This window comes from Citrus clementina, unplaced genomic scaffold (assembly GCF_000493195.1).
Source record: "Citrus clementina cultivar Clemenules unplaced genomic scaffold, Citrus_clementina_v1.0 scaffold_4, whole genome shotgun sequence".
NCBI classification, from domain to species: Eukaryota; Viridiplantae; Streptophyta; class Magnoliopsida; order Sapindales; family Rutaceae; genus Citrus; species Citrus x clementina.
The window spans coordinates 11,151,214-11,177,623 of record NW_006262274.1 but is presented as its reverse complement, the minus strand read 5'-3'; the positions used below and the strand labels follow the sequence as shown (position 1 = coordinate 11,177,623).

General features: G+C 33.2%; 2 protein-coding genes across 2 annotated transcripts; one reads left to right on the top strand and one right to left on the bottom strand.

Moving 5' to 3' along the window:
- Positions 1-12,605: 12,605 nt before the first annotated feature.
- LOC18043314 (pyruvate kinase isozyme G, chloroplastic) lies at positions 12,606-19,815 on the top strand. Its single transcript, XM_006436708.2, has 12 exons — positions 12,606-13,163; positions 13,846-14,136; positions 14,574-14,739; positions 15,628-15,762; positions 15,873-15,983; positions 16,116-16,204; positions 16,378-16,440; positions 16,983-17,158; positions 18,366-18,468; positions 18,687-18,835; positions 19,280-19,388; positions 19,479-19,815. The coding sequence occupies exons 1-12, from the start codon at positions 12,957-12,959 to the stop codon at positions 19,590-19,592; spliced, it is 1,713 nt and encodes a 570-aa protein (XP_006436771.1). The 5' UTR covers positions 12,606-12,956; the 3' UTR covers positions 19,593-19,815.
- Positions 19,816-20,704: 889 nt separating this feature from the next.
- On the bottom strand, positions 20,705-25,233 carry LOC18043313 (protein NRT1/ PTR FAMILY 7.3). The gene is made up of 5 exons (XM_006436705.2): positions 25,113-25,233; positions 24,736-24,850; positions 22,786-23,003; positions 22,109-22,671; positions 20,705-22,022 (listed from the first exon to the last, which is right to left on the bottom strand). The coding sequence occupies exons 1-5, from the start codon at positions 25,137-25,139 to the stop codon at positions 21,155-21,157; spliced, it is 1,791 nt and encodes a 596-aa protein (XP_006436768.1). The 5' UTR covers positions 25,140-25,233; the 3' UTR covers positions 20,705-21,154.
- Positions 25,234-26,410: the final 1,177 nt, after the last annotated feature.

Genomic DNA, 26,410 nt, shown 5'->3' with positions numbered 1-26,410 from the left:
TGCATTAATATTTGTATTAAAGTCCATTTAATCATATTATATGTATTTATGTGATCACCATGTGGATTCACAGAAGACATAAATACAAGTTATCTTATGATTAAATAAATTTAGTTCGCAGTTGATAAATAAAGTTGGGCACTTTATTTAGGTATAGACTGTAATAAATTCATTGAATGATTTGTCTTAATCATGTATGAATTTATTGATGTAGTACAACTACATTGAACAGGATCACATGTGAGATTTAATTAACTTTGTAATAACTATCAGACTTATTAAATCTCATAGGCATTGATTTTACTATAATCTTAATCTTGAGTTAATTATGATTTCATGATTGTAATTGTTATTCCATTTGAGTTACCAATGGGCATGACACATCCTTGTGGTCAAGATTACCCGGTATCTTGGTGGGAGCAATTATGAGTATTGGAGTTATGGATTAACAATATAGAATTTGTACAACACATCTCTTGATAGGTTTTCGGCACTTGATCATAGAATTCTCTGGCCAGAGTGTATCAACATATTTAGTATGTTGAAAATGATCATTAGAGAAAACCAGTAAGGATCAAAGAATAAGATGTTATTAAATTGATTGGACAGTTGAAATATCAATTTAATTAACGATGTGGTACAAATGATTGTGCAGTAAAGAAATCAATGTGGCTTGGGACGAATTATTATTCGAGCATACAATTATGGAAGTCAGTTCCAATCTTTTAGTAGAGTAGATTTGGAATTAAATAATTGGGCTAGTTTAATTACAGGCCTAATTATTGTAGCCATTATTGTATGTTCTCAAATGATCCCCGGGTTAGCTCATTTAATTGACTGCACCACTACTGGACTAATAAGTAAGATAACTAGCTATTTGGGTCAAAAGCCTAAATATATCATTTAGTGGGAGGCTCCATTTAATTAGCTTTTGTATAAGGGGCCTTATGTTATTTTACAAGGTGGGTCCCCTATTGAAAAAGAAAATAACGTGAGTTTTATTTAGGGCATTATTTGGAGCCTAGGGTTTTCACTAAAGGGAGATATATAAGGCTTATTTTCTCTAAAGAAAAAAAAAGCCACTTTATATAGATTAGAGAATAAGATTTTTCTCTCCATTATTGAGAGAAAAATTTTCTTGTGCTAGTTGCTTTGGTAGTGATAAAGGCGCCCACATGTCAAGTGCAGATCGAACCTGAGTCATAACCTGGAAGATCATTGGTGACAGTTCGTGATCTAGCAAGCGTGGTGGTGACGGGTCGTGATCTAACAGGAGTGGTGGTGGCAGATCGTGATCTAGGAGCCTAAATCACTTCAACGGAAAAAGCCAACTCGGATTTTCAAGGTACGATTCCTAGAATACGAATGCTTATATATTATATGAGAGCGATCTTCAAAAGGTTTTATAAAAATTTTAAAAACCTGATTTTTCCTCAACATTGCTGTGACTCGAAAATGTCAAGTGGGTTTGGTTGATATTTGTTCATTCATGGTTATTCGTTGTAGAGAGTAAAGTTGTGAAACCTAAAATTAATTAAAACTTGTGAAAAATTGACTTGAGCTATTGTTGCTGTTGAATGAAAATTATTTGTATTGGAAAAAATGGGTTTGTTTTTGGGTTTTGAAAAGTTTTTTCCTGTGAATAATGGCCAGCGACGATATTTGTTTGATCTTGGAACTGAGTTTGAAAATGTTTGTAGCACTTAGTTGTGCAAGGTGAACCCTATAACTAAAATGAAAGGACCGAACCTCAAAAAAGTCCGGTTCTTTGAACTTCAGATCAGGTCTGTCCCGATCTGAATCGGTCAGGATCTGCTTGGCCTTTGTTTGAGTCCAATCATAATTTTTTTAAGATTTTTTATTTTGATATTTAAATAATTTAAGTAAAAAATGGACATAACCTCCACTAATATATTTAAATTTAAAAGCTTCAGAGCTTGTTTAAAGTAATACAAACATAAAAATTACTCAATTCAATGTCTTAACCATATAATTATATAAATAAACATAAACATAACCTATGTCTTATACAAATAAAAACACACAATTTAATTCCATAATCTAAATAAAGAGTTCATCAGTTTAACAAACAAATAAAAACATATAATTCAATTCCACAATCTGAACAAGGAGGTCATCAGTTTAACAAACGACAATTCACAACCCACCATTGAAAAAAAAAACTACTCTAATATTTGTGAGCCATAAATTCTTCTCTAGTAAAAATTTCACTTTCAAGAATTCTACCTATAAGGAAAAACAAAAAAAAGGAAAAAGAAAGTGTGAAAACAATTTAGGTGTATAAAATTATTACAAAACTAATTATTTAAATATTTTCTACGTTACTTGTTTTTTTTTTTCTATTGGAGCTTGTCCATAATCAATGTTGAGTGGATATAAGTGCTTCTAATATCATAGATGAAGTCTGCTTCGATGGGAAGCCAAGACTCTTCTCCAGTGCTAAATGCAGAGTCAGAGGCAATAGTTGTCACGAGAGCGGCTAAGATATCTTTTGCCATCTAAGGCAAGATAGGATATTTGCCTTAGTTCTCCTTTCACGAATTCAAAATATCAAAGTTCAAAGTCGATTTGACTAAAGCCACTTCTAAATACCTCTCAAGGTCAAACTTCGGTACCGTTGGTTCATTCTTTTGGCATGCAAATGCCTCAAACTTACGTATATCAAAAAAATTGCCACAGTGCCTATATCAGAGCTAACATTGACTGAAGAAGACTCATTAATAATCTCGTCACTCACATTCCCATGAGTACCTTAATAAAATTTAACCAAATTGTGATATAGATTGTGCACTTTTTGAATCTTATTGCAGCAACCTCACCATAAAGTTGTGGAAAATAATAATGATCTAATTACATCTTGAACCTCAGGTCAAGAAAAACAACCATCACTAAAATCTCATGTATCTGGTCCTAATATTTATCAAATTTCTAAATCATTTGACTAGCATGTTGGCATAAATGGTCTTATAATATTGATTTTGATAATAACAAATCATATATGTTTTTACTAAGAATGTTGGAGCCTTGAAATTTGTTAAGTTCTTAGGTTGAATGTTATTTTTGGGATTGTATAAGAATATGGAAACAAATGGATAACTATTAATGATTAAATGACAAACCTATTATACATAGGATAAAATGAAAATATGATTATAGAAGAAAACAGTGAACCGTTTATTAGAAAACGGTTTATCGATAAATTCCAGAAAGCATCCAGGTTGCTAACGACAGACCGTTTATACTAAACAATTAACCGAAAAATTCTAGAGAGCATCCAGGTTACAAACGACAAATCATTTAGTCAAAACGTCTAGCTGATAATTTTGTGCAGGTTTCTGGAATGATAATAGAGATCCTACTATTCAAAATTGCGGCATAACAGTCATTTGCTCGAGTCAAAACGGTGATCCAACAATAGTTAACGGTGATCCAATTGTTTCCAGAAAGTCAACAATGACTATATTTCTTCCCTAACTATAAAAAGCTCAATCATATTCAAATTTAATGTGATTCAACAAATTTCATTGAGCTTGTTATTGTGCATTTAATCTCTTTTGTACTTAGAACTTGTTGATTCTATCATCAAAACACACATTTGTAAACACATATAGTGTGTGAAAGAAATTTCTGTAATTTTCATTCTTAAATATTAAATTGAATGATTGAGAGTGTGGGAAACACTTGGGATAAGAGATTTGAGATAACCTTATATTGTAAAGGCTGATTGACACCTTAGAAGTCAATTGTAAAGATTTTGAAGCCTTAAAATATGAGGCTCAATTAGTGAAATCCTCAAATCTGGTGAGCTTGGAGGTGTTGATGTATGCAGAATTTGCTGAATTACGTAAAAATATTGTGTTTGTTCTCTCTTCCCTTAATTTTTTTTTGTTAAAATTATTGTTATTAATTTTATTAAGACATTATTTTAAATTGTTGTGTAATTTTTAATTATTGAAGTTTTAGAAACCCAATTCACCCTTCTCTTGAGTAATATAGCCAGTATTTCACAGTCATTTGTCTAACTACAAGTATATCAGAAAGTTCATATCAATCTTGCTTAATCCTCATTTCACATATCTTTGAGAAAAAATGATTAGATGTGGGAAATTTTATATCTGAAATAGCTCCGTCATTGAGTAACACAGTTGCACATTTTCCAACATCGTTTCAGCCATCTCTCGTTCCGTTGGCAAAGAAGGTAATGTTTGTCGCACAACTGCAATCTAGAAAAGACATTTTTTATATTTCATAGCAACATCAAGCATTAAATACGTAGAATTCCATCCAGCTACACAATCAAACGCCAACTTTTTCTCGCACTTGACTTGCAATTGACGTGTAGCCATCTCAAAAGTTTCTACCCTCTTTGATGTGCCCATCCAATAAGCCACACTATCCCTAATCCTTTTAATCCACTCTTTAATCATTTTTATCCCATTCTTCACAACTAGGTTTAAAATATGAGCCACACACTTCATATGAAAATAATTCCCACTTACTAACATAGAATCAACTAGAATAAATCCCATCAACCTATCAACCATAACATCATTGGTGGCACAATTATGTAAAGTAACATCGATACCCTTCTATCCATATTCCAATGTAACATACACTTAAAAAATGCTTTGAGAAAGAAATTCAGTAGTATATGGGGCCAATAAATATATGAACATAGTCATTACCCAAAAGTTAAATTTTAGAATAAATTATATTGAAATAACTTAAATAAACATAACATGAAATAATAAGAAAAGTACCATAAAATTCCACTTTGCAACTACTAAGACTTATTCACAAATGTATTGTAACAACCATATACCCTTACCTTTGATTAGTAGTAGTCCACATGTCTGTTGTAATTGGCTTTCTACTATTATTGATCTCCAACAAAGTCATTGCTTTTGCCTTTTTAGTTTGTAACAATTTAAGAATCTCACTTGTTAAAGTGTTCCTACTCATCATCTTCACCAATTGGTTGCTATAACACATCAAATCTCTAAATGCATCATACTTTACAAAATTAAGTGATAGTTTATGCTTTACAACCAATATTGCAATCTTTTGTCAAGCAACAATTAGATCAAATTCTCTCATCTTAACACAATTTGTTCCGTCATCTTTCTTCATCATATTAAGGGTTTGTAAACTGTCATCAATTTTGGGAACATGCTTTACCTTACATCTTTTCAAATATTTAGTCAAATGAAAGGTTTCGTTATCACTGGAGGATACAAGCTTACCTTGATACAATAGTTACATTTCGCCTTTAATTCACCATTAATGGTTATCTTTGAGAAGTACTTGACATGACTCAAAAGTGTTGATTACTCCCAAGTATAAGAGTATCTAATTATAATATAATCGGATGAGTTCAGGGTCAAGCCACAAGGAATATGAGAATCTAGTTGTCAATGATTAAATAAAATTAATTGCAGAAAAATATTATTTGTTTAAAAAGTGCTAAGGTTATGAGATCCACTCTTTGTATTCAAATTATGATTATAATATCCCTCATAATTATATTTTTGCTAATATAATTATTATATGACTTAATTATTAATTAACCACTTATGGATAAATAAGGAGATAAAGTACATAATGAGCTAGATCAATGGCATGTCAACATTTTGCCTAAATACATATGGATCCAAAGTAGACCTAATCTACATATTAATATGAAATGAAAATAATTGATGGAAAAATATATATTATAAGCATGTAATTAAAATTTAAATGATTTAATTTACTTGAGAGAATATTAATTCCATAATTAAATTCTTTGAGCTTCATCTTTCACTTTAGCTTAGAAATTTACTACTCATGTTGATAAACAAAATACTCATTTTATTTAACAAACTTCTAAGATATATTGCAAGAAAAATTGGGATAAAAAAAGAGGAGAAAATTTAAATAGATAGTTGGGCTTTTTTTCCTCCCCTTAGGTGCCTCGGCTTCTCGTCGTTATATAGCCAAATTGCTGCCTCTACCTTCTTCAATTTTTTTAATGATAATCTAAAGCACTTTCAGCTTCTTCATAGAATAATGAGCCTCCCCCTTTCATAATTGATAAGCCAACAAAGATTTACCCAAAAGTCCTCTTCACGTGAATGATTTGGAAAGTCATTACCCGTTCTTCTTTGTTCTTTTTAAAATTTATGTTCACAGTTTGACTTCTATTGTGTTTCATCGAAATTATCAATTAATATTGTGCCCATTATTCCATAAGCTCCAATGATTTTTTTTATTCCCAAAATATACCTACAAACACAAAATAAGTTAATTAACATGATAACTGATCAAATGATAATTTAAACCCTTGTAGGATATACACTTTCCAATGTTAATCACAACCTCTAACCAACTTATTGCTAGTCCCTAGTAAGCTAAGTGATAATATCTAACAAATTTCAAACCCAAATTGCAATTTTCTTTTTTTCATGAGTAATCATGTTTACGTCTTTAATTAGATTAATAACAATAATCAAATAAAAGTATAAGTATTATCCCAGCACAAAGAAATCACTCCCAGATCATCTATTTTCACAAATCAATCAAGTAAGCTAATGAAAAATGATCAATTATCAAAGCTACATTAATTAAGCTATTTTCAAGAATAACATGTCAAAACTCAAAATCTCTCGGGTAAGAATGACACTCTTAAAGGAAAATAAACCCAATAAAAACAGTCAACAAACCCAATAAAAACAGTCACTGCAAGGAATGGTAGATTGAGAGAAAATAATAGAAAAACAATATCACACACCATCACCATGATAAAGGAATGACATCAATAGCTTAGAAAAAATATGATCTCGAGTCAAACAGATTACCAGTTAGACCAATAATATTATTGGTATTCATTATTATGCATCACCACATATTTTATTCCATATTATTAGTTTATACTTCAAACTCTAGATCCTTAAAATCAAGAAAGACTTTTACTAGGATGTAGCATAGGCTAGAAATATGACTAACGAAGAAAGGACAATAGGAAAAATAAAATATATGCTTGAGAAGCATGTTGATTTTTTGGAGATTACAAGGTGTTTTGCATCTTCTTTCATTTTTCATTTTTCATTTTTTTTTGCATTTAATTTCTTTTCAATTGTACTTTTTTTAAATGCACCACTTTTCTTAATAAAATAATCATCCATATTTTTCTCAATTATGAATAGCCAATGGTTTACAAGACACATAATCATACCTTATATATAAGGAATTTTACTTTACAACTAATTACTACTTTATGTTACATTATGAAATTTGGTTTACAGTTGATATAAAAGACTCAACAAACATTACATGTGACCTTTCACACTTGTCACTTATTCATTATTGTTTATTCACCATTGCTTCCGATTTTGGTCCACTATTGCTTCCGTTAGTTTCTGTTGCTTTCTTCATCATCCCATGTGGGATTTTTGTTGTGAGCTTGTTCTTCTTCCCAATCTTGTAATTTTGTGCAAATATTTGATCTTTATCTATGAGTTCTGGTGGAGGTATCATTTTGTAGTGGCTGAGATTCTTCATGAAGCCATTCTTCCCCTTGGTTGCCATTTTTCAACCATCTTTCTTCCCATTCTGGCAATCCTGAAAGTCCCCATGGTGGTGTTATTTCGCATGCCCTTCCATGTTCTTGGAGCCAATCATCATATCATCCTCTCATTTCAATTTGTAATGATCGACTCCATGAATATTTTGTTGTCATATTTCTTCCATGTGTTAGAGATGAGACCACGGTAGCTGTCGAAGACGGGATGAGAGAGAGAAATGAAACCACGATAGTTGTAGGAGACGGGATGAGAGAGACAAGGATGATTGGATGTGGGAGAAGAGAGAGTGAGGAAGCGAGATGAGATAGAGAGTCGAGTTAGTTTGCTTGAGAGTGTTGATTTAGGCATTATAATTTTAGTATTTTATAGTGAGTCCAAAACACAACGTTCTATTCTTAGTGTTGTGATTATTGTTTTCAGAATATCATTGCTGGTTTTCGTAACTATCGAGGATATTTTCTAAAATGATAGATGTGTCAACATAGAAATTAACTAGATGTGTGATAAATATTTTTATGGATAATGATTTTTTTTTCCGGATGGGCTTTTATGACTAACTATTGATTAATGATTACATAGAGAATTGGGTCGTATACGGAGGAGAGGGGAAGTGTAATAGTAAGATGAAATTATCATAATAGTTATAAATAAATTGTAAATAAAAATAAAAGTAAGGGGTCCAATCATAAAAGACATAAGAGGAGCATGGTACAACCACAAATATCCATTTTGGGTGTGGCTACAGTACATGATGAAATACTATCTAAGTAACCCAAGAGAGGGGGGGGTGAATTGGGTAATCAAAATTTATGCAAAACAAACCTCACAACAATTTAAATCTAATGCCTTAATAAGAACAAAACTTATAAATTTAATTAAGTGAGATAATAAAAAGAGTAAGGGAAGAGAAATCAAACACATGATTTTTACATGGTTCGGCTAACCGTGCCTACGTCCACGCTTCCAAGCTCACCGGGCTTGAGGATTCCACTAAACAAGCTTCCAAGGCTTCAACCGCTCTTACAATTGACTTTCAATATGTCAATAAACCTTTACAATAAGAGATTATCCCCAATCTCTTAACCCAAGTGTATCCCAACACTTACAATCTCTCAATTTGATTTTAAAGAATATTACAAAATAAATCTCTCTCACACAATGAGTTTGATTACAAATGAACATCCCAAGTGTGAGGAAAAGAGATGAATACAGGACTTTAAGGCTTAATGAATGTTGTATGCTCAATAATTTGCTCAATAATAATTGTTGGAATCGTTATTGTTTGAATTTGATTGAGTTTATTTATAATTGGAGCTGAAATATAGCCGTTATTGACTTTCTGCTCACTGTCAAATTACCGTTAACTAGATATCGGATCGTCGTTTTGACTGGTCAATATGACCGTTGGGCTGAATTTTCAAAATGTCGGATCGCCGATTTTAAGATATCGGGTCGCCGTTAGTGTCCAGAAGCTACTCTTCAATTCTATTCGATGTTGGCTAGCCATTATCAAGATGTCGGTTAGCCGTTTGCTGCAGTGACTGCTACAGTGAATGCTACAGTGAACTATTTTATAAAATTATAGTTTGGCCCCAAAACTTTATAAAATTACACTATATCCTAAAATTTTGTAAAACTTATCAAATAAGTCTATTTCCAGAATTTTAAGCAATATTTTCTATTTTGAAAATTCTAAAAAATTTTTAATGTAAAACATTAACATGAAAATAACTTATATCATAAAATCACTTTTCATTGGATATAAAACCTTTGTAATATTAAAAATAATTTGAGCCTTTAAAACAATCTTAATCAAGTTTGTTATCATCAAAATCAATAGTTAACACATGCATGTATCTCATACATGCATAAAAAATAGCCATTGGATTAAACTGGAGTAGATCGAATGATTGAAATTTATTATTATTATTAAATATGAAAGAAATGGAAACCTGAAAAATCGGTAAACATGAAACACCTACCATTAACTTGATACTGAATCATTAAACTTGAAACCAAATAAACTTGAAACTGATGGTAATGAACTTGAAACTTAGAATCATTAACTTGCAACCCTGATTAATGGACCAATAAACATGAAACACCTACTATTAACTTGAAACTAGGATTATTAAACTTGAAACCAAAGAAACTTGAAACTTAGAGCAATGAACATAGAACTTGGGATCATTAACTTGCAACCCCGAAAATCATGCAATTAATGGACCAATAAACACGAAACACCTACCATTAACTCAAAACTGGGACCAGTAAACTTAAAATCAAATGAACTTGAAACTGACGGCAATGAACATGGAACTTGGGATCATTAACTCGCAACCTCGAAAACCATGCAATTAATGGACCAATAAATATGAAACACCTACCATTAACTTGAAACTGAGATCATTAAACCTGAAACCAATGAATTTGAAATTGAGGGTAATGAACATGAAACTTAGGATCATTAACTTGCAACCCTGATTAATGGACCAATAAACATGAAACACCTACCATTAACTTGAAACTGGGACCATTAAATTTGAAACCAAATTAACTTGAAACTAAGGGCAATGAACTTGAAACCTAGGATCATTAACTTGCAATCCCAATTAATGGATCAATAAATATGAAACACTTACCATTAACTTGAAACTGAGACCATTAAACTTGAACCAAATGAAATTGAAACTGAGGGCGATTAACATGAAACTTAGGATCATTAACTTGCAACCCCGATTAATGGACCAATAAATATGAAACACTTACCATTAACTTGAAATTTGGACCAATAAACTAAAACCAAATGAACTTGAAACTGAGGGCAATGAATATGAAACTTAAGAACATTAACTTGTAAACCCTAATTAATGGACAAATAAACATGAAACACATACCATTAACTTGAAATTAAGATCATTAAACTTGAAACCAAAAGAACTTGAAACTTAGAGCAATGAACATAGAACTTGAGATCATTAACTTGCAATCCCAAAAATCATGCAATTAATGGACCAATAAACATGAAACACCTACTATTAACTTAAAATTAAGACCATTAAATTTGAAACCAAAGAAACTTGAAACTGAGGGCAATTAACATGAAACTTAGGATCATTAATTTGCAATCCTAAAAATCATACAATTAATGGACTAATAAATATGAAACAACTACCATTAAACTTGAAACTAATTTTTAATTATTATAAAATTAATATTTTATTATTATGTGGCCTTTATTATTAAAATAATTATTATTTTATTTATTATATTATTTCATAATATAATATTAATGTAAGGAGCAACCGGTTGCTCCATTTTTTTTAATGAAACAATAGCCATATTTTTTTAATTTTTTAATTACCCGCATGCATGTGATACATGCGGGTATTGTAGCGTTGGCCATCCATTTTCAGATTCTTCTAACGACTAATGTCAGATTGGGTGTGCAACCGTAGGTTGCGGTAGTACCGTACTACACGTGAATAAACACAATAAGATTTAACCAATTGTGTTCAAGTTACGGGGTCAGTCTGTGTTACGTTGGGCAAAAACTACCGTACATCTGAAAATGGATATTCGTGGTGTAAAGCAGGCCATGCGAGCACGGAGCACGTGCTTTGGTTCCGTTTCGATATCATCGATGAATCGAATGTACTCGATTACTCGTGGTACCGCCCGCGTAAATGGCAAAAAGATCTGGGAAACGTTGTCGTTTGTTGACTGACTTCTCAGAAAAGACAACAGCCAAGTGTCAGCACACTTTTGTCCTTCTATATTCTTCTATGGTTGAACTGCTTTGCTTCTTACGTGGCCAGAGCTAGCGCCAGCCTCATTGTGGCGAAAAAATCATCAGGTTCAGGGTATAAATGAGCGAAAGCAGATGTCGGCCGTTCGATGAAGTTCACCGCGTACGTGGCAGTGATCTGATGTGTCTGTGGAGAAACGAAATTAACGATATGTTTTATGATTGATTTGATGGTCCCAGTTGTGAAGCTCCTAACAAAGATCGAGTGCTACTTGCCTCTTTGGCGCTTGAAATGCACTTCTTACCTCAACGTATTTGTCCAGGTAAAATATATTATATAATTCCTATTTCTAAAATGTAGTCTTAAAATAATAATAATAATAAACCTCAATAATACCCTAACTTGGAGACAAAAAGATTGGGGGTTGTAATTGGCTAGCACAAGATTTTAGGAAATATTAATTTTATAGATTTAGAAATAGTGTGGCTGTGATTTTTTTTTTTAGTTATCGGTAATTCTTTTCAGTATATGTATAATTATATATTCTCTTAATTAATAACAAAACACTTGATAACGAAATATTTGTTGTAAATAACCAAAAAATTATGATAATTGCACAAAGAAATATAAACTTACCTAAATACATAATTATTAAGATTAATTAAATGATATTATAATTAAAATGCGGTAGTTAATAGAGGTATTGGGTGGTACGTTAACTAATCACACTCCTATATTAATTATTATTATTATCATTAACAAAAATTATATGGATAAAAGTAATAATAATGACAATAATATAATAATATTTTAATTGAGGATAAAAGTAAAATTACGAAATTTAGGGAGTAAAATAATGAATTTAAAGAATGAGAACTTAATTCTTAATTTAATGATAACTAAATTCTCATTCCTTAATTTAAAAATATGTAGGTTTCGAATATTTCATTTCCATTTCACATCTAGTAAATATTATCAATCACTCTCATTTCAAATTTTAATTATCATTCTCATTTTAAATTCTAATTTCCTAATTATGTATGAGTAAACACACCATTACCAAAATAACTAAGCATTAGATTTACTATTTAAAACCCAATAAATTTAAGATAAAAAAAATTATTCCTCAAATTTGATATAAAAAAAAATTATGACCCCCAAATACAAAAAGATTGGGTTGTGCAATTGCTTCACATGAAGAAGATATTGGGGAATTTTGAAATAATGTGAAAATAATTGTTGAAAAGTAGAAAAACTAAGCAATTAGTGGTAAACTGGTAATAGGGTTTAGGTTTGTGCGAGTGAAAGCGAATGAGAACGCGCGTGCCCACACACAAAAATTGAAGCACAAAGTAGCAGCGGTCCAGCGGAAGTCCAACCGTCCAGTCCAGACGCCATTCTCCTTCCATTCACTTGTTGTCGCCTTCAATTCTCAGAAATAATAAAAAATATCTCTCTTGCTGTTTCTCAGGAGAAGTTTCAGTTTAGGTCCCCGTTTATTCGAATTCAAAATCTCTCTATCGCCCTCTCCCTGCTCTCTGCTCTCTGCTCTCTGCTCTCGCGGCCTTAATTACACGCACAAAAAAGCTCTGAGTCAATCTCTGATTGTTTGAGTTTGGTACGTCAAATGGCGGCAGCGGTTAATAACATGTGTACGGATTGCGTGTTGTCGTCGTCACGGAACTTGAGCGATGCGTTGTCGTTTCATTCCAAAGCAATAACAACAACACGGTCAAGAACAACGAGAAGAGGATGTTCTGTTTCTCATCAAAAACAAAGATTTTCAATTAGATCCATGAGGATCTCTCACGACAATCACGCCCCCAAAATTTCTGTAAGCTTTTATCGTATTTCCTTTTTCTTCTTCTTATTCTGGTGTGTGCGTGTGATGCCAATTGTTTCCATTTTTATGCTTCAAGCAAGTGCCACGTGTACTGCAAGTGTTTCGAGTTATAAATGTATTGGATGAATCCTGTTTGGTTAATTTAATGACCAGTGTGCTGATTTTAGGCTGTAACTATGATGCTTGTAATGGAAGATAGGTGTCCTTTAATTTTGTATGTAAAATTTGGGAAGCCATTCAATTCATTCTTATAATTAGAAAAACCAACATTATAATGCATATCGAACTTTATTAGTGCTTTTTTTTTTCATGCTTTCTAGTTGAAATTCTACCTGTAAAACCCAACCAACTAAAAAAAAAAAAAGGATTGTCAGTTTGGTAGATTTGTCCCTGTGCCTTTTGTTTCATTTAGTCCTAGTTGAGTCTCTTCAGCTATGAAACTATCTGCTTCCAGAAACAAAGAAAACTGTCCTGTGCATATTGAAATAATAAAAACAGGATCAGTCTGCCTGAACATAGCATGTTCTCGTTTTGCGATATGCACTTCTTGTCAGTGTGGTTCTAATTGTATCTGTTTCGCATTTCATTTACATACTGTTAGAATGTTCTCTTTATTCCATGATTAATTGTGTCTATGTTTTTCTCCTATGGTTTTCAATCTTGCTGTATTCAGTTATTTGAGGAAAGCTTGAGCTCTATTTTTGAGCTTCCAAATGGTCAGTGCACACCTGGAAAGGGAGTTGTAGGTCCAAATGCTAGAAGAAAAACGAAGATAGTGTGTACAATTGGTCCTTCCACAAGCTCACGGGAAATGATATGGAAACTGGCAGAAGAGGGAATGAATGTGGCACGTTTAAATATGTCGCATGGAGACCATGCATCACACCAGAAAACTATTGATCTCGTCAAAGAATACAATTCTCAATTTGAAGACAAGGCTGTAGCCATAATGCTGGACACCAAGGTATTTATTCTGGGTCAACCACCACTGCATTAGCATCTGCAAATTTCTCAAAATTTTTGAACTGGTTTCAAAATTGAGCCAAAATTTCATGAATTCAACATCTTAGTCCATATGTTGTCTAATTTTGTGTTGATTGAAATCCTTTTATCATTAACAAGGTCTTCATTCGATGCTTCTGGTCGTAGTTGAAACACTTCTACTTTTAGGATTGACTTTTATATTTCTCATGTATATAATTCACGTTGGCTTACTCCTATTAAACCAGTAATTGAAAAATGTATTAAGAATGCATTGGTCAAGGGGAGACTGCATGTAATATTAGATTGTGTTTATTTGTTTTTCAATCCAGTCATTAGTAGTTTGTTTGTTTATGTACAACTACTTTTATTCTTACTTACTGATAGTTAGGATATGATTATTTTTATTTTTGAATGCAGGGTCCTGAGGTTAGGAGTGGAGATGTACCTCAACCAATCATCCTGAAGGAGGGTCAGGAATTTAATTTTACTATCAAAAGAGGGGTTAGCACAGAAGATACTGTTAGTGTGAACTATGATGACTTTGTGAATGACGTAGAGGTTGGAGACATACTACTGGTAGATGGTAAGCATTAAGTAAGATGCCTTCTACTGCCGCTGGATTGTGCATGAGTTAAATTGTGTCTGGACTTTGTGCTATCTAATAGTTTATTGTCATGTTTATAATGGAAATTAATAAATTCAGAAGCAATTGAGTTCTAGAATGAAAAGGATTCGCATGGATCATTCAAACGAGATAAGAAAGTTCCTAAGTGTTTTTGGATGAACGAACTGCTGACTAATTACTGATTGAAGTAATTGATTCAAATCAACTTCTGAATGTCTGTCTATGAGTTTTTCTGGCTTTCCAGTTTACTGATTTTGGGTTTGCTTTTATGCGAAGTAACAATGTCAGTAAATTGGTCTGCTCAGTCTAACAGCTGACTGCCTTTTGCATTGTTCAGTATGGCTTGGTAAAATTTAGCTGGTTTGAACTCATTCATAGTTCTACCATAATCCTTGTATTTGATGCAATAAGTTGTTTACTGTGTGTGAAATTTCCTGGCCTCCTACGTAGTTTTCTGAAACTCTTATGAGTGATCATAATAAATAATCTGTTTTCTGGTTCTTTTAAGCGTGTTGTTAAATATCCCTAATTTTTGTTCTAAAAGATTTACCATTCAGCTATCCAAACATATATGAACTTTGAAAAAGAAGGATGTATCTGGTGTACTAGCTGTCAAAAACCTATTTTTTTCAGAACAGAATTAAAAGACTGCTAAAACTGCTTGTTGTATAATAGAATTCTAATCTCCTGTTGAGATTAAACATTGCCTTTCTTTATGGTTCTTACTGGTTGCAGATCACACTATGTTTCTAATTGTTCTCCATCACAAACATAAGTTTTCAAGCAAGTTTAACTTGCTTTTTTGTTCAAGAGACTTGACAAGTTGCTTCCTTTTGTCAATACAAGGTGGAATGATGTCATTAGCTGTGAAGTCAAAGACAAAGGATCTGGTTAAATGCATAGTAGTTGATGGCGGTGAGCTAAAATCAAGACGTCATTTAAATGTCCGTGGAAAAAGTGCCAATCTGCCATCAATAACAGGTTAATATTTGGTTCTAATGTTATTATGTCTCATGAATTTCTGTTCTCTTTTTTTTTTTTTGGGTAGAAAAACTAGGAAGCACTCATGAGTTTCTTGTTCATATCTATAGACAAAGATTGGGAAGATATCAAATTTGGAGTGGACAACCAAGTTGATTTCTATGCTGTCTCTTTTGTGAAGGATGCTAAAGTGGTTCATGAATTGGAAGACTATCTCAAAAGTAATTTTCTTTTAAATTTTTTTAGTAATTTTCTTTTAAATTTTTTTCTATGTAGGTTACAAAATTTCAATTATTTTTATTTTATTTGTTTTGTTCCCTCTATTATTAAACTGTTGCAAACCTCTTATTTAGGTTGCAATGCGGATATTCACGTGATTGTAAAAATAGAAAGTGCTGACTCTATACCCAATCTTCATTCAATAATTTCAGCATCCGATGGGGTTAGTTTCAATATTCTCTGTGGTCCTTGTAATTTCTTTTTAATCTCTATTGAAGTATTATGGTAACAGTATATTAACGAGTGTACGTGGGTATGCGTAGACCTATAAATGGATTCTGTAGATACGTTATATCCATATCCACTAGTACCTAACTAGTTTCTGGAACATTATAGGCAATGGTTGCCCGTGGAGACCTTGGAGCTGAACTTCCAATTGAGGATGTCCCACTATTGCAGGTAACTTACATCTAAATGTTTGTGGCATTCTGTGTTTGCCTTTGAATCTGACCTTAAATCATGATGTAGATAGAATTTATGTGTCAGCAAGACTAAATCAGATCCTTTTTAGTTAACCTGGTCAATCTGAAGAAGTTGTTTCCCATTTTTTTTTTCTTTTTTTCCAGTTAAGGAAACAATGAAATTACTAAATATGGTGTTAGTTGTAACTTCTGAACTATGAAAGAAAAAGATCAAAGATGTGGTAAAGAAACTTGATTACTAGACCTTATTGGCGACAAGGTGCCAACATGATAAACCAGTAAAATATGAACCCAAATAGTGGTAACAAAATAATCAGTTGTTAGGCCTTTCTTTTTTATGTCTCTCCAGTTTAGTTTTATTGCCTGCATATGTTTCTTACTAGCATGTCTGTCAGTGAAATTGTGACCGCCGTTTATGTATGGTTTTCTTACTACTGGAATCAATGATGTCTATAATCTAGTACTAGAGTTCTTTTCCACTTATCTTGGAAACTAAATGCCTTATCTTCATTCATACAGGAAGATATCATTAGAAGGTGTCGTAGTATGCAAAAACCCGTAATTGTGGCAACAAACATGCTGGAGAGTATGATTGATCATCCTACACCAACAAGGGCAGAAGTTTCGGACATCGCAATTGCAGTACGGGAAGGCGCTGATGCAGTCATGCTTTCTGGAGAAACTGCCCATGGAAAGTAAGTGATTGGCTTATGTTTAGTGACCTTGAAAACTTTTATTTCCTATACAGTTTCAGATAGCCTTTCAACTCTTTAGTTCTACCAACAAGAATAACCAAATGGCTTTTAAAAGGCAAAATTATATTTCAATTTATTTATATTTGTTAATTGGGGGAAAGTGTTATCCTAGATCCAGGATTAAAAAGTTTTAGGGGAGCTTTATTTATTTTTTTATAATTTTTTAAACTTTATTTTCTCCCAGCGTTTGTAGGCCTAGTCATAGGACATTTGAAAAAATCTTTGATGCTTTACATATTTATGATCAACCCATTCAATTTGATTTTGATTAACCCATTCAATTTGATTTTGATTAACCCATTTATATTCATGGATGATCATATTAGTTTGATGGAACTTTATATTAGCAAAATGCGAGTTTTTACTTCTGGGAAAATTTGATATTTGCAAATTTTTCCATCTGTAATATGGTAGAATAAACACACATATCTAATTTTCATTTGCTTATAGCGCGGTTATTTGTTTTTGCGACTTTGTTTGGGGGTTGACCTTTGCATATTTATTCCGGTATTGGGTAAAATAATAATATCACTAATCTCTTTTTCTGGATGATCTTTTGTATATTTACTATTGGGGTTGCACCCCCCTTTTTCTGGCTTTTTCATAATAATATTGAACTCCAATAATTTGTTCACATCTAATATCTCCGGTGGAGATGCAGTTGAAATATAAGCTTGTCTAAAAACCTGAACTTTTATGGTTTAGAACTACATTAATAATATTAAAGAAACTGGTTTAAATTCAATAGTTCTCTTGGTCTGATAGTTCTAGTAGCTATTCTTAAATATATGGAATATTTTGTGCTTTTGATGCTAGGAAAGATAGGTTAGTTCGACTCTTCCATAAACTACAGAGCAAAATGCATTTGCACCAACTGAGATGTATTGGGGCAGCCCATGAGGGTGGTGCCTCGTGGGTAGATTTGTAGTTGATATCATTATTGTTAATGTTGTTGTAATCCTCTAATTTACCCTAATTTATAATTGCTAATTAGTAATTATGCAACATGGAGTTTGTGGAGTGCACTAATCTTAAATGTTTATCCTTTTTCCTGAAATGACTTTCATCTTTCCATGCAATTTCTTTTAGTTAACTTTTCACTTAAAAAGAAATTGTTTGAATAATTCTATTATAAAAACGGCTGTAGGTTTCCCCTGAAAGCTGTTAAAGTTATGCATACTGTGGCATTGAGGACTGAGTCAAGTCTGCCAGTTAGCATTACTCCCCCAACCCAGTTTAGTGCTCATAAGGTGAGATTCCTTGAATTTTAAAATGCCTATTTTCATTATATCATTCTAAGTTGGTTTCATTTTTCACATTTTTACTTCGTATCAGATGTGCATTATTATGCTACACTGGTGAGTATTTTAAAGAGGAACTTTTTTCAAACTGCAATTTCTGAACACTCAGAAATTCCATCTACATTTCCCTTCCATAATCTTTTGAATCTGAGGGCTTCCTTTTGCAGAGCCACATGGGTGATATGTTTGCTTTCCATTCAACGACTATGGCTAACACTCTCAATACCCCCATAATTGTATTCACAAGAACAGGATCCATGGCTGTAATTTTAAGTCATTATCGGCCTTCATCAACAATCTTTGCCTTCACAAATCAGTGAGTCCCTAGAACAGTATTGTGTGAAGTACACTATTCAAATTACTTGAATTTAATTTCTTTTAATTTCTTATACAATATGGTTTGTGAGGCCTACTTTCCTACCTATTTTCTGCTACAAAATTTTCCTATCAAGGAAGTTTTTGAATGGTTGGTAGTGTTTGTTTTGGGATAGCTGAGGGCGGTATTTTAAATCAATGACTCTGCAGACTGTGTCTAGAGACACTAGAGGCAAATGTTTGCTTCAAAAGGGAAAAAATGAATTAAGAATGATCATGTTTACAAGTCCTATCTTATGTGAAGTTAGGATGTCATCATTGACTCATGTTTTGTCCAGGAAAACACTTCCACATGCTATCTTGGTTTGGGCTTATGTAAGTGAATTCATTGATGGCCATCTTACTCTTTTCTAGCTTTGGCATGAAATATTTGTTTCTTTGGCAGAGAGAGAATTAAGCAGAGACTGGTGCTTTATCAAGGTGTCATGCCCATATATATGCAGTTTTCAGATGACGTGGAGGAGACATTCTCTCGAGCTATCAAGTTATTAATGGTTTGGCCACTTCTCAGTAACTTATCTTTTTTACTTTGGTTGTATTCTCTCTTCACATAGTTTGACCTTTTGTATTTTCTCATGCTTTAGGATAAGAATCTGGTTACAAAGGGAGAATTCGTCACTCTTGTCCAGAGTGGAGCGCAGCCAATCTGGCGTCAAGAATCTACTCACCACATTCAAGTTCGTAAGGTCCAAGGCTGATATCTTACTTGTGAAAACTCATTTTTGATAACATTTAGTACTGGTGATTAGCTGACGCTTATATCCATTTAATTGTCAGCTGTCTAGCAACTGTATATTTTTCCAAAATAATTTGAGAGCCCAAGACTCTAATTATTATTATTTTTTGAATTCTTTTATGTAAAGGATTGGTGAACTGATAAAGCTTCATTCGATATTGCCAAGGCTTGGCATAAACATTTCAGTCATATCTTTTTGATATATTAAGAAATTCTTATATATGAGATTGAAATTCCAGTTTTTTGGTGTACGCTTGAATTCTTGATATTTTTTAACTCAGAAAGTTCACCATTGGGATACTTCTTGAATTTTTTATGACATTTCATGTAGTGTTTTCAGAGTGAGTTACAGTTTAGTTTTTCTGTTTTCAATTCTCTCCAACTTGCTGCCTATGACTTAGAGCAAAGAGGACTATGGCTGGCCAAATCAACTAAGTGATTTATTTGCCATTGTAAATTTGTATATAAGAAATTCTTGTGTATAGGATTGAAATTGCAGTTTTTTGTTCTACACTTGAATTCTTGATATTTTTTTAACTCAGAAAGCTCGCCATTGGGATGCTTCTTGAATTTTTATGTCAGTTCATGTTGTGTTTTCAGAGTGGGTTATGGTTAAGTTTTTCTGTTTGCAATTCTCTCCAACTTGTTGCCTATGACTTAGAGCAAAGAGTACTTATGGCTGGCCAAATCAACTAATTGATTTATTTGTCCATTGTTTACATCCTGTAATCGAGATTTTGGTGTCAAAAGTTTCTCTGCATCAGCTTTTGACTTTTCTTTTTATTGTTTTAATTTGTTAATAGCTAAACAAAAGCTATATCTTAGGTGGGTATTGGCTCGTTTAATTGGGAATTCGAACCACTCTTATATGGATGGGGAGAATTTAGGTTGTCATTAAGCTCTTAAATGGGCAGGGAGGAAATTAGGTTGTCATTAGGCTGTAACTTCAAAAAACAAGATATTTTTAAAACTCTCGACTCAATTGGAATTCTTTGAAGTTTAACTGATTTACATAGCATGACTCAGCACTCCTGTTAGAACTCTGTTTTCAATAGATAAGGAAGGAGTGTTAGGAGAAACTTAATGAGAAGCAAGGGGTGTTTTAATTAACATTTCAGAGAGCAACTCTTACAGACAGGAGTTGAAATTACATTACATTCAAACTCAGTCCATATCACATTAGAACCGCCAAAAAGGGCGTGTTAATACTTTGGCAAGGGATAGAAGCAAACAATGACAATAGAAAGTGAAAAGACCTAAAAGGCCTTTAAACCAGAAGCTACCCTAATCTTCAGTTTTCAGTCTTGCACAGCCTAGCACTGAATACAGCTTTCACACAAAAATTAGATTCATTTAGAGTGGCGGCCTTTAATGAAGAGGTTTTTAGATAAAAATGGTTTTAAGAAGCTCATTTTTCTTTTGAACTGAAGCTCTCTGCCAAGTTTTGTGGTTTCCCCATCCCTCCTCTTATTATGTAAGTAGGGCTGTAGGGCTTAAAACGTTTTAGGCTGATGTTTATGTACATCAGACCTTAAAGTTGTCTTGATTACTTTCTGCACATTTTGCTTCCAGTTCTATACATTTATACCACTTGGCACAGGCTATATAAACAACGAAATCGACAGTTGTTAAGCCGGCTAAGAGGAAGTAGAACCTATCTAGATGACCCTTGTTGAGATTTCCTGGTACCCATCCAGGCATGTGATCTTCTGTTGAGATCTTCATCACCATTGTAAGAAGCAAGCTACTTACATAGTTCCCCAGTGAGATTGATGTCATGCAGAGTGCACTTCCGAAGCTCTTTAAGCCATCTGGTGCTTGTGCATTGAAGAACTCCAACTGAGCTACATACATGAAAACTTCAGATGCTCCTATCAAGGCATATTGAGGCACTTGCCAGAAGATGCTCAAGGAGCTTGCGCCTTCACAATGTTTGCATTCCGTCTTGGCATACTTTAGTCTATAGCATTCCACAATACCAGCAGCAAGCATAGCTACTATTGCTATAACAAGGCCAATTCCCATTCTTTGAAGCTCAGTCAGGCCTTTGGAATTCTTTTTTCTTATTCCTCCGGCAAGCGGTTCGATAACTCTTCGGTAAAGGAAAATGAAAGCTGCCACACTTAGAATGTCAAAGCTAGACATGCTTGCAGGTGGGATTCGGAAGTTGGAGACTGTAGTCTTCATTGCAGCACCTTGCTCAACAAAAAGAGAAGCCATTTGTGTAAAGACCACTGAATAGAGGATGGTGCAGAGCCAAATGGGAAGCAATCTCAGTATGCATTTAACTTCTTCCACTTGCGTGACAGGGCAGAGGCGCCAGGGATTGGAACAACCCTGCTTCTGCTCATCTAAATCTCTTGATGATATATAAGCTGCTCTATCCAAAAACCTGACAAACGGCTCAATTTTTTATGAGCAATATAGACAACAGATAGATTATAAGCTAGGAGTCAACAATCATGCTTGATTACTTACTTGAATCCGTGGGTGTGGAGCATGTTTCTATTACCATTTGTGGAGCTATCATTTGCATCTATAACATACAAGTCCTCTCCTTCTGCGGATAAGTGAACCCTCCATTTCTTAGTTGCAGCAACAATTACTTGACAAAACCTGGCGAGTGGGTTGCCGCTTGGTTTGAAGTGCCTGTACCTTGTGGTTCCTGCAAGAAACAGGACCAGTGCCGCAAAGGCGGAGCCTGTAGACACCCAGAATCCCAGTGCCCACATGCCTTCATCTTCGAAGTATCCCAAAATGGTGTTGGAGAAGAGAGAACCGAGGTTCAAAGCCAAGTAAAAGTAGCTAAAGAAGGCCACTTTGGAGTGTCCTTCTTTTGCGTCCTCTTCATCGTACTGATCAGCTCCAAATGTAGCTATGTTAGGCTGATATCCTCCATTTCCCAGAGCAACAAAGTAGATAGAGAGGTAAAATAGACAAATCTCCAAGCTTGAATGTGTTCCACATGGAGTTAGTTCATTGCCGCAACCTCTTGGTCTGATCAAGAAAAGGTATGATGATAGAGATAGCAAAACCAGCCCCTGTTATTTTGATGCACACAAATACAAACAAACAATTGGCATCAAGTGCCAAGATTTTATATATATAAATAATTAGCATTTTATATTCTACATAGTAGTAGCAAGGTGACTTACGATGACAAATATTCCCTGAAAGATGGCACAAGTTTTGAATCGTCCCCAGTAGGAGTCACTGAGAAAAGCACCAACAAGCGAAAAGATGTAGACAGTACCAGTCCATTTGCTTACATTATTAGCAGCTTCAGCATTGTTTTGTTGCAAAACCCTTGTCAAGAAAAGCACCAAGTTCACTCCAACTCCAAAGAATGCTAAGGTGGCAAGACCTTGGTTCACTGGTCAATTCAATCAACAAGTAGAGTCCAAAATTAATAACAAGGGCACGAGGACAATCAATCAGGGGAAAAAATAATATGACATCTTCAAAAGATCAAGAAATTGGAAAGATAGCTTCACATTAGCCAACTTTAGGATAAGAAGTCATATAATTGGCAATGGTAGAGATTATATTTCAAAGTTGCTTTCAAATCAGGCTGTAAACATTCAATGTTCTAAACTGTTATGAAAATTTTTGAAAATTAGAAATATGTCATTTTCTCTGTAAAATCAAGCATAAAATCAGCAGATTCCACGGTAAGAATCTATCTAAATATCAAGATCAAACCTTCTTTGCATGTGCCCATTCTTCAACTAGAGTATATACACACAAGATGTCTACTCAAAAAGTTTATAATTAGGAAAGACACCAAAGCCATAGGTAGCAGAAATTTAACCTATATATTCTCACTCTTAACTTAGCCGTGCATTTGATATTATTATGATCCTACCAAGCTGTTTTTTGTTGCTTCTTCCTGTGAGAGCAATTAACTTTAATTAACCTTTCTTTTCATTGGCCAAAAAACTTGTAATTAACAAAAATTGAAAATAAAAAGGTGTCACTTATCACTCATTTGCCTTTTACTTTAATAAACTTGGTGGGGTATACAAATTGACTTTTTTATGAAATGATAACCACACAATTTATCTTACGAAGAAGAAACTAACCCAATTAAAGAAGAAGTTAGTGTTTGCACGCATGCATTTGTGTCCACCATGACACAACGCACGCAAGCCAACTAACTTATCACATACAAAACACAATGTTATTGACAAAGAAACATGGGTTAGGTCAAAAAGGTTTTAATTAAATAGAAAAAAATTATGTGCAGTAAACAAATCTTCAAATCAATCAACATTCTGGGTATTTAACATTTTTCAACTTTGCCAAGACAGTAATTACGTATTAGACTCGTCTTATACAATGAAAATGAAGTAACCCTCTTTTCTTTTTGTTGTTATGTCGGTTAGTATGACTTGTGTTTCAATAAATCTCTCACTAAAATTATTAATTAAACGTTAGTAAGTGACTGGTGGGTGGCCTTCTGTTAGCTGGTTAAAGAACCAACATGAACATGCATGCAACTCGAGCTTAACACTTGGTTTTGTTTTGAGTTGCAAGTGTTACACGTTTCTATATGTATTAAAAAAAAGAATTGTCCTTTTCCTCTATATGTGCAACTCAAACTCAACATCAAACTGATAGCTTATCTCAAAACACCAGACAAAAATGAAAAAAGTAGGTACACAAATTTTCTTGCTATTTTATGTAAAAACTTAAACACACGTGTATGTGTGTGTGTGTGTATATGTATATACAAACACGTATATTCGGTAATGCGTTGGGACCAAGCAGTAAGAATTTACAAGATAAAGCATATATAAATAAAATGATCTAATTATCACCAATATTCATCAAATGAAGAATATTTAGAAACGTTATATAATTTTATAGTTTTTTATAAATAATATTGAAGCAGGTATATGATAATGTCACCGCTATAAGGTAAGTACCATTGCCAACTAAATCGTTACTCTATATATATATATATATATATTCTCGCAGTTAATTTTTCTAAAAATTGAAAGAGAAATAACCTTAAAGAGAAACAAGCTAAAGTTTAATTAATAGAACTTGTCGATTTTGAATTTTTGTTATATATGAATATTTAGTTGTGACATGGAGCTTACAAAGTATGATAATTCCAGCAACCCATCCTCCAGATTTTGCTCTGATTGCTGGGCGGCCATAGTAATCAACAGATCCATCTAGAGTATGTTCTTCTCCATCGTCCTTGAACTTTTCCTAAATATACACATTTTTTGGCCAAAAGAAAGAGAGAAAAATAAATGAAACAAGTGAATTGATTCTAGCACGATGATCAAATACTAAAAGATTATAGCACTGCACAATCTATCATGTACTCTTTGCATGAAGCAGGAGACAAAAGAGAAAAAATATCATCTGTTTAACACTCATTTTGTTACTCTTCTTTTTAGCTTTACATATGTAAAAGAAAATTAAATTGGGGAGACAAAAGGGCATATGAGAGAACAAAGAAACTAACCTCCTTACAAATCTCTAGACAGTCCATTTGGGAGAAATTTTTTGGAGTGATATGCAGAAGAGGAAGGTGGTGATTATTAAACAGGTAAAGAGCAAGAAGGTTTCAAGAAGCTGGTGATGACAAGAAACAGAAGGGGCACAGGGTGAATATATAGAGGATGGCAGGGTGATACGGACGGTGGAGATTGATTACATGCATGATAGAAATGGGGAGGCCCCACCTTAATTTGCCAAATCTTCCAAATTAAATAAACATATTTATGCTCAATATTTTTGTTTTAATTAAGTAATTAATTAATCTGGCTTTGTGCCAGGCTTAAAACTTACTTTAGTGCTTAGGGGTCTCTCTCTTATCTTAAACTGTTTTCGAGCAACTGTAGCCAGCACTGCTCTTTGTGTAAAAATGAACAGTTGCTACATTTGCAACAGCATAACATTTGTTCGATTTCATTCAGCCGTCACAAAACTTTTTATTATTATTTTTTCGTCTTGCAAGTTAAACAATTTCGTTTTTTCTACACCTTTTATAATGCGAATATATAAAATCTATAACTCAAAAAAGTTAAACAATTTCGTTTTTTCTACACCTTTTTATATATTTTGTTTGTGTTGTGAGTTAGAAAGTTCGTTGTTCTATACGATTTAAAACGTGAATGAGAAAAATATATTGTTCTACATAGATGAAATGCAAATTAATGAGTGAAATCTGCAACTGAAAATAAATAGATGCCGACCATTGACAATTGTAATATGTTTATTAGTATTAAAGGCACATCAAAATGCTATAAAATTCTGCTGGCATAACGAATACTCAATAGTTAACTCAAGGGTTGAAAATTATCTAAAGTGTATTCTTAGTCCAGGAGTTATTATCAAATAATGTGAGATACCTCATCTGATACTATTCGACTAGTCTACGTGGAAAAAATTCCGAAGTTATACACATATAGCATCACAAATGAATAAAAGGATGATTCTAGTAACAACTGGTCTTTCTCTTACATTTGGAATAAAGATATGAATGATTAGTCACATGTTTTTTTTTTTTTTTTTTTTTTGCATCTAACATCTTTGCTTTGCTCCTCCATTATTACACAAGGACACGATTCCATAATTAAGAATGTCGATTGATTTTGTTGTGGTGATGAAACAAGGATTAATTTACATAATATAATATCTACTTTCTCCCCTTTTGGCAACAATGGCATACTGATTGATGTTATCTCTAGCTATTAAAGCGATACCGCATGTTGAATTATGAGCAAATAATATACTTCTTTAACGTCTTATTACTCAAGT

Coding starts and splice junctions, on each gene's coding strand:
- LOC18043313 (XM_006436705.2), bottom strand. CDS start 25,139: ATGGACTGTCTAGAGATTTGTAAGGAG. Junction 22,672..22,785: donor TTCAGGGAATATTTGTCATC/GTAAGTCACCTT, acceptor TCAAAATAACAG/GGGCTGGTTTTGCTATCTCT. Junction 22,023..22,108: donor CTCCACACCCACGGATTCAA/GTAAGTAATCAA, acceptor GCCGTTTGTCAG/GTTTTTGGATAGAGCAGCTT.
- LOC18043314 (XM_006436708.2), top strand. CDS start 12,957: ATGGCGGCAGCGGTTAATAACATGTGTACGGATTGCGTGTTGTCGTCG. Junction 14,137..14,573: donor CCATAATGCTGGACACCAAG/GTATTTATTCTG, acceptor TTTTGAATGCAG/GGTCCTGAGGTTAGGAGTGG. Junction 17,159..18,365: donor GGAGAAACTGCCCATGGAAA/GTAAGTGATTGG, acceptor AAACGGCTGTAG/GTTTCCCCTGAAAGCTGTTA.